The sequence below is a fragment of the Rhineura floridana genome, chromosome 16 (assembly GCF_030035675.1).
Source record: "Rhineura floridana isolate rRhiFlo1 chromosome 16, rRhiFlo1.hap2, whole genome shotgun sequence".
Classification (NCBI taxonomy): Eukaryota; Metazoa; Chordata; class Lepidosauria; order Squamata; family Rhineuridae; genus Rhineura; species Rhineura floridana.
This window is the reverse complement of record NC_084495.1, coordinates 17312430-17327473: the sequence shown is the minus strand read 5'-3', so window position 1 is coordinate 17327473 and position 15044 is coordinate 17312430. Positions and strand designations below refer to the sequence as shown.

Sequence of the window (15044 nt, the reverse complement as noted above, 5' to 3'; positions counted from 1 at the left end):
AAAGCATGTTCTTAATTGCCTACATAAACCTGGTGAAACAAAGGTTTTCAGCAGACGCTTAAAAGTTAAAACAGAAGGCGCCTGCTGAATCTCTGTTGGCAGAGCATTCCAGAGAACTGAGCCGATGACCCTTCAGTGTCCACGGAAGAAGGCTATTTTACTTTACAGTCATGGGACAGAGGTAAAGCTGCTTAGGCATTAGGAAAATGTTCAGCTCTGTCTAGTTAACAGAACAAAAAAAGGAATTTGAGAGTTGTATGCCAGGTAACAAGTCTCACAATGTACATAGCGGAAAGACTTGGCTATGTGCTTGCATGGAGTCTGAGTGATCAGCTATTTTGAAATGAGGATGTGGGCCTTCTAAAATGGAGTTAAGCTGACCAAACTATTTACAGATGCAGCTGAGGTACTCCACATCTTGGTGTCTTCATCTGTCTGTGTCCGGGTTCAATCATTAACCAAGCTATTCTTTTTTTCTCTTCTATTACTCCTTGAGAGGGTCAGGCTGAGCTTTGCCATTCCTTTAGATGGTCCAGAGCACTCTGAGGGCACATGATGCTGCTATGCATCATTGTTTGGGTAGACCATTTAACTTTAATACATAGCCTCTGCTGTCCTGCTTTCCCTGTTCATACAGAAATCATATGTTCCCTGAATATGTGTTGTGAGGGAGCAGCAGGATTGTGATGGTGGGCTTTATCCCCAACCTATGTGCATTCACTAGATGGTGTGAACAAAGCCTATTCTTACACAGTTGAATTGGGAATCTGGAAAATCAGTTCTCATCCCATGGAAAGGGCCTTATATTTGCAGTTGTACGTGTGTAGGCTCTTTTATTGGGTTTGTTTTATAAGTTATTGTGTGGCTTTTATTGTAATGCATTTGTCCCCTCCTCCCCGGATTTTATGTCACACTTTGTTTTTAAAATGTTGTCAGTTGCTTGGAGACTGCTTATGTATCAAGCAACGAATACACTGAATAAATAATAGTAGTTCTTAAATGGGGAGGCCTTGCGGGCTAGAGGTTCCCAACTCTTCCTTTTTGAGGCTGTGCCTTACTACAGATCAGAGAATCTGAAAAGTGGTGCTTTGCTTATTTGTAGTAAGGCACAGTATTAACTTTTAGTTATGCTTGGTGAAGTGACATGATGACTTGCCAGAGTTTTCAGTCTCTGTACAATAGAGACAGGAATCCTCAAGAGGAGCGAGGTGGGCCTACTCTGACAACAACTGCTCTGGAATCTTCATCTTAACTCTTTTCTTACGCTGCAGTCCAGTACACACTTACCTGGGAGTAAGTCCCACTGAACCCTATGGAGCTTGCTTCTGAGTAGACATTTATTGAATTGCAGCCGTAGTGAGAATACTCAAAGCATGAAAGCAGTTTTGGGGTTTTAACTGTTCATGTGAGCATGGTCTTAGCTGGAAAATATAACAACAGATAGTTATAAGAAGGAACAATTTTAAGGCTATTGGGTGTTTGAAGGCAATGATAAATACCTCTCTGTCTCAAGCACCTCTGTTCTCCATAGGACGGACTTCTCTGAGTTGTGAGGTAGGTGTCCTGGTTGGAATGTTCACTTTGATTAAAGAACATGTGTGTGGTGGGGTCTTCAGCACTACACAGACTATGCTTCAGCATGAGATATACTTCTGCACTGTGCTCTGAAAGTATAGATGATTCAAAAGAGCCAACACTTGCCCATTGTTGAAAAAAACAAATGTTGACCTTCACACATGAGAAACCATGTGTAATCTTGAACATGACAGAGAGACAGCCTCTACTTGGCCACAAGGACTGGTTTTTGTAGTGAATTAATTGAAGCTTATTGCCAGAAAACTCTCTGACAACCTGTCCTTCAGAATGTGTATAATATGGCTGATGAATTTAACACCAGGCAAGATATGAATGATTTAGCAAACAGTGGTGTTTCAAAGGACAGTGTGAAATCTTTGTTCAAGGAGATTGTTTACATGGAATAACTTTTTTTTTACCCTCCTGCTTCCTAATTCTTGGCTGGTGACAGTCACCACATCACTTAAATACTTTTGCACAGCAAGGTGCTCTTGTGCTTGTTGCTCAGTTCTGGAGCCCTCATCCTTTTGAAGTTTGCCAAAATCCATGCCTAAGCTGCTTCTCTCAGTGATGTACAGCTTTTCATTTGGGCCCAGTAACAAAACAAAAAAAAAGGTTCCCTTTTAAATAGCATGTTTTATATTGGGGTGGGAAACCTGTGGCCCTTCAGGGGCTATTGGATTCCATTTCCCATCAGCCCCAGCCAGCTTGGCCAGTGGTCAACGATGATGGGAGTTGTAGTCCAGCAACATCTAGAGGTCCACAGGTTTCTCACCCCTGTTTTATATTGTGTATATTTGCATTGCAGCTAATAACTCATGGAGTAGTCATGACTCTTCCCCACACACACACACACACACACACACTTTGCAAGTTTTTCCAGGTAAATGCAGCCATGTTTAGTCCTCACAGGTGACCAGGCGTGCGCTTTATCATAGGTCTAATCTGCATTGTACTTCTCATCACATTCACATGGAGAGATTTTTGTTAAAACAAAGTTAGAAATAAAACCAAGGGCAAGCTTTATTGGGTTAAAGAGTTAGGAACTAGGCTTTAATTTTTCACTTTGCAATACCATGTACAATGTCTTCATTATCAGTATCTGTCCAGTATCTTGTCTCCTATAGATGTTTAATAAAAAAAATAAAAAAAATATGCTTGCTTTACAGCTACAGGACCGTACACAATTTAGTGACCGGGATTTAGCTACCCTTAAGAAATACTGGGACAAGGGCATGACCAGCCTCGGCTCAGTTTGCAGAGAGAAAATTGAAGCAGTCGCTGCCGAGTTAAACGTTGACTGTGAAATAGTGCGGGTAAGAACCTCCAGTCCTCTCATTTCTGGTTGCAGAAAATAGCCTAGATGAAAGCTTTTTTAAAAATTGCATGAGGTAGACTGAAATAGATTGCATGTGTTACATAATGAATGGCCACGTTAGGAAGTGCTCTCTTGCTCTGTTTCCTGTCTATTTATAGTTTAAATCCCTCAGGTGAGACATTTATCGATCGGCAGCACAAGCTGAATGTTTTGACAGTCCAGTTGGATTGGGATTTATATATACGTTTTTAAACAAGCAAGGGCTTTCTTGGGAGCTGAAAGGGAATAACTGTTTTGCAGTTGGTCAAAATATAAAAGCTCCTTTATCCTATAAGGCAGATTAGGCTGAGCGATTGAGTGCCATGGTTAGTGAGAATCTGACCCAGATCTTCCCAGTTCTAGTTCAGCACCCTAACCACTATACCATATTCTCTCTTAGTGGTTATTATTATCCTTATCTTTATCTTTAATGTATTGGTTAAAAATAACCCGGAGTATATAAAAGCTTTTTCTGAAATGAAAAGAAATTATTTATTTTCCGATATATTACAATTAATATTCAGGTCTGTGTGTATTTCATGTCCATTTTTCCTGCCCTCCCCTCCCCCAGTACTGTATTTTTTTTCAAAAAATGGCATCACATTTTGTTCCCAGAATCAGGTATGCATATTAAGTAATCATGTTTTGCACTGTTTTATTATGTGATCTTCAGTTATGTGATATTCAATTCAAAGAGATAACATATTTTGAGAACAATTAGGGTATCCTAAAGGAGGGTAGAGAGAACATAAGAAGAGCCCTGCTGGATCAGGCCAAAGGCCCATCTACTCCAGCATCTTCTTACAGGGGACAACCAGATGCCTTTGGGGAGCCCACAGGAAGGCCCTGAGTGCAAGGGTACTCTCCACCCCTGCAAGTTCCAGCAACTGATACTCAAAGGCATACTGTCCAACTGTGGATGCAGAATATACCCATCATGACTAGCAGACATTGAAAGCCTGATCCTCCATGAATTTGTCTGATCCTCTATTAAACCATCCAAGTTGGTGGCCATCGCTGCCTCTGGTGGGAGCGAATTCCATAATCTAACTAAGCACTACGTGAAGAAGTACTTAGTTTTGTTTGTCCTGAATCCTCCAACATTCAGCTTCATTTAATGTCCACGAGTTCTAGCATTATGAGAGAGGGAGAGAAATGTTTTCCTATCCATTTTCTCCATGTCATGTATAATTTCATACACTTCCATCATGTCACCTCTTACTCCCCTTTCCTCTTAACTGAAAAGCCCCAAATGCTGCAACCTTTTCTGATAGGGGAGTTGCTCCATCCAGAGGAGAGAGGAAAACATTCAGCAGATTAAACAGCCTGGTCTATAACTAGCAATATTGCCATCCAGGCCAATTTAGCCCATTGCATTCAGTGGGACTAAAATGTCATTATTTATTTCAGAAATTTCTGTTCCTCTTTTCTTTCACTAGGGAAACTCAGAGCACTTAATAGGATAGATATGCATATGATTAAGGCAATATCAAGTGGTGTTATAAAGTATTACAATAAAATCAGCGGGCAGAACAGATGATCAGTTAGCTGCCCTCAAAAGGCTTCCTGTAACGAACCAGGTTTTCTCCAGGTGCCAGACGGCATGCAGTGACAGGCTCCATAGGGAAGACATTCCAGACTCGGCACCACAACCAAAAAATGTGTTGTTCCTTGTACCTACCTTCTGAACCTCAGTTAGAGGAGGGACCCAAAGTAAGACGTTGAATGTTCAACAGAGGGCACATATGGAAGAATGTGGTCCATAGAGTTCCTTAACTTGTAATGCTTCGGGGCAATTGGACTATAGGTGGCAAAATGGGAAGAGAGGGAAGAGTACATAAAGCAGAGTGTTGAAATCCTATCTCCTAACAACTAGAAGACTTAACTAATTTCTCGTTGGCTTATTAGTCCTTTCACAGAACGTGTGCAAAACAGCTGACACAGGTCAAACGCTATAGGAGTGTGTTTTGATCTTGAAACCCTTCCAGTCTGTACAGTCAGTGGCAAGTTGTTGAATTAGCACTTTGAAAAATAGTGTGGATTCTAGAGGCCAAAGAACATGCTGCTGATTTGAAATATGGTGATGCCCAGCTGGGGAAAGTGGTTAACAGAATCTGATGACAGAAGAGAAGCAAAGGTAGTGTTGGGGGGGACATCTGGCCTGTCAGTTGAGTTAGGCCCACTGGCCTTCCCTTTTGGCTCATAAGGCCGTTTTGCCCAATACACCCCTGTCTGGCCTGCACCTGACATCAGGTGTAGGGCAAGTGAAGGCATTGTGGCCTGCTGAAAGCAGGCTTTGCAGCTGTGTCAGTGGCATCTGCAAAGTGCTATGCCTTTGCCTGTGTGGTTTGATTTCAAACTATGTGGGCTAAGAAAAATGAATCATTTTATTATTTTTTATTTAACAAAATATATATATACCGCTTGATTGTAAGAAAACCTCTTAGCAGTTCAATTAATTAAAATTATCAGTAAAAAGCAATTACAAATAAGTAGTTAAAAACATTTTTTTTAAATGATTAAAAACAGCAGGTGGCTAAAGAGAGATTAAAACACATCAGCATGTATATGTCTGGATAGGCTTGCCTAAACAAATATTTTAAGCAGGTGACAGAAAGAAATCAGTGAAGGCACCTGCTTGATGTCAATAGGCAGTGAGTTCCATAGTGTAGGTGATGCCACACTAAAAGAACGATACCTTACAAGTGCAGAATGGGCATTATGTGGCACCTGTAACAGTGCCAGTTCCGCAGATCTAAATGGTCGAGCAGACACATATGTGGTAAGGTGGTCCCACAGGTAAACTGGTCCCAGGCTGTTAAGGGCTTAATATACCAATAGTACAACTTGAACTTGGATGTCAGGTGCCTGACAGGCGAGCAGCGCCTGCCCATCTATCAAACTTGGGCTTCAGGAAGTTGGGGGTGTAAGGACCTCGCCTGCATAACTCTTAAGATTCTTTTTTAAGAAAAATGAACCAGCTGTTATGCTACATAATTGATTGTGTTGCCAGAGCAACAGTTGCCAGAGGATGTCATCTGCCGACCACTTTTTTAACTGGTGTAGTTGCAGGGCCAGGTGTAAGGGGTCCCTTGGCAAAGTGTCCGACTGGCTGCCTCACTGCTAGTGCAGGCAACAGAGCACTCCAATGAGTGCTGGGTGCCCCCCACTGATTTCTGGGAGCAGCTTTATTTTATTTCCCACAGTTCCCCAGAGCAGTGCTCTCCTAATTTCCAGACTCTCACTGGAGGTATTTATCAGGAAGGGGTGGGAAGAGCAGGCATCAGTGGTGGGCCCTGCCAGGGATCGGCACCTCAGCAGCTGTCCACAGTTACCACTAGTTGAGACTTGGCCTTTGTGGGTTCTTCAGCTCCATAAGAACTGTGCTGTAGTTACTACTTTAGTCACTAAATTAGGTTAGCGGGGTTAAGGACAATAACCTGGAAAGCCACTTAGATGTAGCCAAGATGTAGCTACAAGAGCCTTGCGTGATCTGACCAGATTGACAGCTGACACCCCCCCCCCGAAGCATCACATGGATAGACTTTAGGTCTGGTCCAGGGTGCAGGGGGTGAACAAGGACTGTAAAAACAAGTTGTTTATGAGCCATCTTGGAGCAGCCAGAATTCCAGACTTAGGCCTTGTTTGGTTAGGATGGAGATGCCAGTACAATGACTAGGCATCCATTCTGAGGCCGTTTGCTGCCCAACTGTCCAGGAGGGAAGTGAGATTTTTTTTGGGACAGAGAATTTCTGGCCAAAATGTTTCAGCAATAGTGAAATTAGTAAGTTCTTTTTGCTGTCTCTTGATAACTAAATTGTACTTACTTCCCCCCTCCCCGTTACTAAGGTGCTTCTGTAGTGATGTTGTATGTGTAGCTCCCTACCACCATCTCATTCTCTTTCTGTAGGAGCTCAATTAAACATTGTTGCAATGAAAATATTATCTCTTCAAACAGGCTAAGTAGGTCTCTGGCAAGTGCAGTTTAATTTAATCAATTAATTCAAGCATACTTTTTTTTAAAGCAACTTTGATTGGGTCAAGTGCTTGACTTTTCAGCTGAAGAAGCAGTTTATGAGTTCCCTTTTCAACTTAATATTTCACTGATTTGTTGAGGGCACTGCAGTGCCTCCACACAGTTCACTATTATTGAAAATGAAAAGCCACTAAATATAAAGGTGGATTTTATGTTGTTGGTCTTCTGAGGTTAACTATTTTAAAAGCGGAGTAGATTCTATATATTTTATTAGTGTTCATTCATCAAGGAAGAAAAGAGCAATGAGATTGTGACACAGTATGCAGTTTCCCCACTTGTCATCTGTAATGATCTGGTTGCAGGAGCTCTGCACCATGTGATGTAGCTCCTTGTGGCTGTATTGGCTGTACTCACGCAGGGGATTGGTCATCTCACCATGAAGACATTTGGCTGAGATCAAGGCAACCTCTGTTTTATTTAAACACATTATACCCTGATTTTCTATTTCAGCAACATTTTAAGGGGGAAACAACAAAGAACACAATAGTTTCAGAGTGGTTCTCTAAACCGTACCCCCCCCCCCAAAAAAGAGAGGTTTGTATGTGAGAGCTTTGCGGATACCATGGACTGCGAAAAATACAAATAATTGGGTGTTAGAACAAATTAAACCAGAACTATCACTAGAAGCTAAAATGATGAAACTGAGGTTATCATACTTTTCGATGCATAATGAGAAGACATGATTCATAGGGTCGCCATAAGTCGTAATCGACTTGAAGGCACATAACAACATAACATGTGAGAGGGTGAGGCAAGCATCCTTGGGAAGAGAGTTCCAAAGGCTGGATTTGTTGTTCAAAAAAGCCCTATACCAGATATCCACCAGCCTAATCTCAGACGGCTGGGGGACACAAAGCCAGGTCCTCAGCTGAAGACCTAGCTGAGTGGGTAGGAGCGTATGGAAGGGGGCAGTTCTTCAGATAGGGATGGGGAACCTGTGGCCCTCCATATGCTGCTGGACTGCAACTCCCATCAGTCCCAGCAGCAGGGCAAATGGTCAGGGATTATGGGAGTTATAGTCCAGTGACGCCTGGAAGGCCACTGGTTCCCCACTCCTGCCTTAAAATATCCTGTTCCAAGGCTGCTTAGGGCTTTAAAGATGAATGCCAGCATTTTGAATTGGTCCCAGATGTAAATATGGAGCAAGTAAAGTGGACACCATATTAGGGTCATATGCTCCCTTTGTTGGGCTCCAGTTCAGACTCTCACTGTTGCATGTATGTCCGGGGGACCTCTACCTGTGTAGAGTAGGAAATAGACAATCTGTTTCCAGTTGCTTTGTGCAAGGAGATTGTGCTCTCCTAGACTTGGAGATGTTGGGGCTTTTCCCTATCAAATTCCAGCTTCTGAACCAATAACTTCTGACATTTTCCATGTCTGTTTCTCATTACAAGACTTGGATTGGGAATCGAAGACGAAAATATCGTCTAATGGGAATTGAAGTCCCTCCTCCTCGAGGTGGCCCTGCTGATTTTTCCAATCAATCTGATTCCAGCGGTAAATCAATACCCATTCCAGGAGATGATGCTTCGACAGATGTGGGAGATGATAATGACAGGAATGACGAAGTGTCAATCTGCTTATCAGAAGGAAGTTCACAAGGTATTCAAACGTGTCAATGATGTTGTGCTGTTTCTATTCAATCTTGCATGCTGTTTTAGCTGTCTGAATTTCGACCTGCCCGGCAAGTAACAAGTAGTAAGCATGTATAGAATTACAGCTGAGTCTTTTTCGCTGTATGCAATCTTTGGAAGATAAGGAAACTACCTTATATCAAGTGAGGCTGTTGGTCCATCTACCTGATGGCTACACTGATTGGCAGCAGTTCTCCAGGGTTTCAGACATAGGTCTTTCCCAGCCCCGTCTGTAGATGCTAATGGGATTTGACTTGGGACCTTTTGCACACAAAGCATATAGCACACCACAGAACCATGTAATCCTTCCCCAACTGATAACTGAAAAAGCAACAACTGCAGAAAGCGGAATTTGCCAGACGCAAACACATGCTCAGTTGAAATGCACGTGGAAGGCGACGTTCCACTGCACACATTTACAGAACACATAAGGAGTGAGAGCTGAACCTTGAAGTCACCGTGCATGAAGTTTGTCCCTCAGGTCGGAGAGAATTGCTGAGGCACCTTGCTGAATTGAATGCATTATCGTTGCCCTGAGGGTTCCAGGAGGTAGCTGGCCACAAGGTGACTTTTATGTATCTTCGTTAGTTTGCTCCAAATTTATGAGGGTGTGATTAATGCTCACTGCAGTGTGGTTTGTGTAGATGACTTCCTCCCCTCCCCCCCCCCCCCGGATATCAATAATACTCAGGAAAGAGAAGGGGCTTAAAGGCTTGTGAATGAATTATTTTATTACGGTCACAGACCAGATATTAAAAAGAAAACAGCAAGAAAGATTAAAACATTTAAAAAACAATACTACCAAAATTCCTACAATCCATGAATAATTCTTTAAAAAGCAGAGTTTTTAAAGGCGTGTGCCACATCTTGCTATCTCCCCCCAAGGGAGATGTCTAGAAAATGCCTACCTCCTCCAACAGGGAAAGCAATCTCAGCCAGGGTGGTAACCAGTATTGAGATGTCTGAGCACCACCTACTGATCAGTTGAAGAACAGGCAGGACCAGCCAGTCCACTCTTGTCCTTTCAGAAGGAGAGGGGCATGAAGCCAACCAGAGCTGAAGAGCACAGCAGTCACCTTTTAACAAGGAAAATGGAAAAAGCAGTTCCCTGGCAAAAGAGAAAAGACAGCTGAAACCTACTCTTGACTACCCAACAGGTGGTAGTGTCAGAACTGCATTGACGTTGGTGCAGTGTTATAAAACAGAGGAAGCAACAACTTCTTTACTTAGGATTGAACATGAGTTTGCACATTTCACTGACTTTACAAGTTCAGCTAATTGTTCCTGGTGCTTCTGACTAGAACAAATCAACAAAGACTGTGGCTTCTGAACTTCGAAAATAACCCATTTCTGGGGCACATTTGCAGATTTGTATGCCAGGTTTGATCTGTCATTTTGTTTGAACAACTTGGAGAAAAGGTGGCTGGGGGAAAAAAAACCCAAGAACTGTTGGGAGCAAACTTGTGATGGGTTTGTCAAAATTTCAGTTATGAAGAGAATAGAATTGGTTGAAAATGATTGAAAGCCAAGTAAGTTAACAAAGTCTGCAGATCTTCTCTTTGCCTCAGGGTGAAGAAACTCCTCCAAGAGGAGAGATGAGAAATAGTCAGAACACTGTGCAATTTAAGTGAAAAGCTGTCTTAATATTAATTGGGTCTGGCACTCTGACACTTATGAGACGGAACTGTCAGGGAGATGTAGCAAGAAGATGATTGTAATCAATACCTGCACTGCTGCTGGATAAATACAGGGTTTTCTTAGGAAAGGAATGAAAAGAGACCTGGTGATTATTCATACATAAAGATTGTTTCTCCCCCACAGACGCAAACCTCAAAACTGGTTTGACTTCAATCAGGATGGAGAACCTCCAGCCAGTGGCCAAATGTGGCCCTCCAGGCTTCTCTGTCTGGTCTTTGGGAATCTCCTCAGGCCACAACCCTTGCCTGCCCTGCTTGAAGCTCTCCTAAAGTGCATTTTCCTTGCTGGAATGTGCCCTTTAACTGTGATAATGTCTAGATGGTGTGTGTCTGTTTGTCTGTAAGTACATCCATTGTTCTGTCCCGTTTTGCCTCTGGTCCTGCCCACAACTTGCATGCAGCCCCAGAAGGTTGTCCATGTGAAAATACAGCCCTTGGGCTGAAAAAAGGCTCCCCAACCTTGTCTTAAATAGGCACCAGTGGCGCTGCTCTGGGACTTACAGCAGATTTACCAACCTTTATTTAAAGCCGTCTCGTGTACTTGAGCTTTGAGGAAACTGCTCCATTCAGATTTTGACTTGTAGTCATTTACTCTGTTACAGATAACTCTTAAAATGGAAATTGTTTGCCATGCCACAGTGATGGCATAGAGATCCTTATGATTGACCCCAGATTGTAAGATACTGTTTCTAATAATGACAGCTGCAGAATAGATATCTGGCTACTTTAACAGAGTCCTGAGCCTTTAAGTTAACAAAAGGTTAATTCTTGTAATTGTGTAAATTAATAGGGAGCTAAATTGACAGAAGAGGTTGTTGTGGAACAACTGGTCATACTTATAAGCCCCTGGGTGAATTCAGTGCTAAAAACAAAAGTGTGGGGTGTGTGCATGAAATGGGCAAATATGTTTTTGTCTCTCTTGGATGTAATATTTCCTGAAACCTCAGCAATTCAACATTCTAGAGTCATGTATTTTGTTTTATTTTTGTAGAAGAACACAGCGAAGTTCTTCAGAATGAAGACATTGGCCACAAAGAGGACCAAACTACTGTAGCTGCTGATAATGTGGTAAGTACATTTAATAAAACGTAATAGTTTGATTAAATCCAGTTGCTATGATAGACTGATGTATGAAGGGCCACAGATTGCTAAACCAATGTTTTCCTGTAGGTTATGCTCAGGAATCTACTATGCAAATGCAGAAATTGTACTATGCACAAAATTCCACATCCTGGAAATCTCTCCCATTTGTCAAAAGCAGCCAAAAAGATAAGCTTCATGCAGGAGTGTCTGCTGTTCCAATACAGTTTTAATACCTTCTTGATTTCAAAATGAAATGTCTCTGTTGCTTTTTCAGAAAATAGAAATCATAGATGATGAAGAAAGTGATATGATAAGTAATTCTGAAGTGGACCAGATGAGTTCTCTTCTGGATTACAAAGTAAGTAACTTCTCTTGAAAATAAATAACATTTGTTTTTAAATAGAAAGGCAATTAACGAGCTCAGACTCAAAATTCCGTTGTTCAAGGAATCAAAATAGGAGTATCTGGAAGGGTAGAATTGGTTCAGAAGAAACAAAGAAAGAAGCCAGTTCTCAAATGTTTGCTAAAAATAATTATGCTATCAAATGATACAGTCTTTTACAAAATGCTGAAAAGCCCAGAGTATTTCAGTTGAAGACAACTTTCTTCAGGGGCACTGAAAGAACTAACATGAATAAATTAGTCAATTAAAATACAGATTTATTAGTTTAGACATTATAATGGAACAACCCATTTTTTAAAAAAAATCATTATACATGGGACATAACCCTAAAACTAATCATAATGCAAACTATTGGGTTACAATTTATATATATAACCGGGGCCTATAGCCTTTTATAAGTTTCAGTTTTTATTTGTAGCACAATTTTGAGGCCTTGTCCCTTTCTTTGTTTCTTCTGGTTTTTTGGTGTCTCCCCCCATTTAAAATTACGCCAGGCCACCAGCAGGTGTTGCATTGAAGCTTCAGTTCAGCAAAAAAAGACTTTCTGGTGTTTGAGGTACTGTGATGTGGCTGCTGCTTACTTCCTGTAATCCTTTTGCCTTGAATAAATAAAGTATGTTCAAACAGGCTAGCTGTTGCACAGGGATCCATCCCTCTGTATTCCGCAGTCTATTTATTGCTCCATTTTTTTCATTCTGTCCTATCAACATCTCTCTTGCGTTTCTCCACTTTAAGACGCAAAGACTGAATTTTAATCAATTACAAACATTTGTCAAGTTATGAATTTAATTGTGCTTTTGTTTTAACCCAACCTAGTACTGCTGGTGAGCTGATAATAGAGAAATTAGGATTTTTTTCCAATCTGACATTGCACAATGCAGCAACTCTGCTCCCCATTATTACCAAACAGCTTGAGCGATTAACCTTTTTAGACAACCATAATGTTTAATGTCTCTGCCTTAAAATATGCTGCATGCAAGAACTTGGCCCTGGGTGGGGGGCGTGGGGGATACTGCTGACTACAATAACGCAATGTCATGAGGATGCATTGAAGATTGTGAGGATATTATTCCTTGTCGCAGGCAGATGGCGCTAGAGCAAACGTTTAGAAATGGGGTGCTGATTTCTTTGAAGACAGACGGACTGTTCCTGTTTCAGCAGCTTGTAGATTATAACCAAACGTTTGCTTTTGATGCAGTGTAAGCAAAGGTAGTTGGGAACTGTGACAACTGTTGCTTTTTTGCCAAAATTACAAAAGGTTACATGTGTACATACGAATTGGGGGTGGCTTACTTTCAGTTCAAACACCCTCAAACAAATTTCACTTGGTGTTAGAATAAAATATGTATTTTGTACTAGAACTTTATGTACATTTAAATGAGTGTCTTTAAAAACACACAATGCATGCATAATCGAGGTCCACACATTAATTTTCTGAGCTCTGCCTTCAGAGTAAGAGCAATACTGAATGAATATAGATGGGGTGTGCGTGGAAATGACCTTTTCTAAATGTCACTTGTCGCCAAACTGAATGGCTTGTTGTGACAGCATGTCCTACAGAACCCTGTTTGTTTGTTTTTGTATTATGTTTTGACAAACTGTTAGTCTTCCTGGCCGCATAGGCTCTCTGTATAAATATGCATGCTCGCTTTGAGTGGCCTTACATCTGAGCTATATAGGAGACCCACAAGCTTTTGCTTAACCCATAAGAAATTGGATAAGCTTGTTAACCCTCCAAAGCATGCTGTGAACCCCACAGCACCTTTTTGAAAGCCATTCCGTACTGCATGCATTCCTTAACAATGATGGGGACAGTTGTCCTGTGGTGTCTTCATTTTCCACCCCACACTTTTCAATTTTGTAAAAATAAAGTACATTTAACTAATGTAGCTAATGGGGTTTCACTTTCTCCTGTTGAAATGGATGGGTCAGTTGAACTACCAAAGATGTAAGCTAATTGGGGTGCATTCCATCCGTAGCAACTTCTCAAACTAGGGTAGAAAAATAACTTGTCTGTATCATTACTTTGTTTTGTTTGATTTGATTTTTGTGCTCATACTACTTCAAGTGTGTGTGCATTTGTGTGTGTATGATTTTTGTGTGTGTTCCTTTATGTACAGAAAATAAATAAACTGCAAAGTTCTGCAGGGCTTTGACTTGCAACCCTGATTTATTTGTTACTGGTTGTTTTAAAAATGTGTTAGATCAGAGGTTCCCAAAAGATGGTCCATGGACCACTAGTAATCCACAAGCTTCATTCAGGTGGTAGATTTGTTGTTGAAGATGGGAGACAGCACATCCATCACACTGAATATTCATATTATTTTTAATTGTATTTTAATTGCATTTTTATATTGTATTTTGTTGTATAACAATTTGATTTGATAGAATTAGAACTACTAGAGTAGGCAGAAAAACCATTAAGTGGTCTACCAGGCCCTTGGCAATTTTCAAGTGGTCCATGAGGAAGAAGGAAAAGCCCTGTATTAGATTATTGGGGTACATGGACCCCTTCCATGATTTAGTATGAACCCAGTATTTCATTTAAGACCTTTTTTGGCTTTCTGATTTGCTTTTTCTTCTCTTCCTTTTTGTTTTCCCTCCGGGGCTTCCTGATAGCCCAATGTATCCCTGTAGCTTTTGGGATGTGATGCTAATAAAAACTGTTTTTAGAATGCTTCATCTGGAGTCATTTTGAAAGTGAAGATCTGCTTTATTTATAGCTAGGACTTTAAAGGAATCCATTGGGCCCTAATAGCAGATAGAGATAGTTTGTTTTGTTTTTGTTTTTAAAAAAGGTGTCTGAGGGTTAGCATTGTTTTTGATTCTTGAAATAAGTGGGAAAAGTGCTTTGTTATCAGGAAAGAAAGTGCATCCTTCAGGCTTACAAGAGTGTCTTACAATGCTTGTGGGTCACGGGGAAAACTTTCATAGTTAGTGACGTGTGAGCCAAGCTGTCCTTCCTGTCAACTAAAATAGCTGTTTCAGTTCAGGGCAATATGTTTCATTCACCGCATCCAGTTTTCCCTCTGGAATAAGCTCAACAGATCAAGTAAAATGTACACATTTTGCAGAATTTGCATGCCCCAGTCCTGTGATCAGCCTTGCAAAGCAAATAATGGTTTGGATCTGACGTCTCAGCTTTGCATCACTGAAACGTTACTAGTTGTAACACTGTAACAATTTTAGTAAAGGCTTGGCATACTGTGATGTGTCTAGAGAGGGGGGTGAGTCTGTGTTTGTTGCCGAATAGGCCAGA

The 15044-nt window shown here is 41.2% G+C and overlaps 1 protein-coding gene across 7 annotated transcripts in view; it reads left to right on the top strand.

Moving 5' to 3' along the window:
- The window catches only part of HDX (highly divergent homeobox), a 56245-nt gene that overhangs the window by 30667 nt on the left and 10534 nt on the right, over positions 1 to 15044 (top strand). For 6 of the 7 annotated variants that reach the window (XM_061598580.1, XM_061598576.1, XM_061598575.1 and 3 more), the window contains 4 exons: positions 2745 to 2891; positions 8363 to 8570; positions 11291 to 11367; positions 11657 to 11740. In XM_061598580.1, coding sequence (XP_061454564.1) covers positions 2745 to 2891; positions 8363 to 8570; positions 11291 to 11367; positions 11657 to 11740 — 516 coding nt within the window. Of the gene's footprint in view, positions 1 to 2744; positions 2892 to 8362; positions 8571 to 11290; positions 11368 to 11656; positions 11741 to 12867; positions 13016 to 15044 lie in introns of those variants that run through there. The other variant, XM_061598579.1, reaches the window with a different exon arrangement.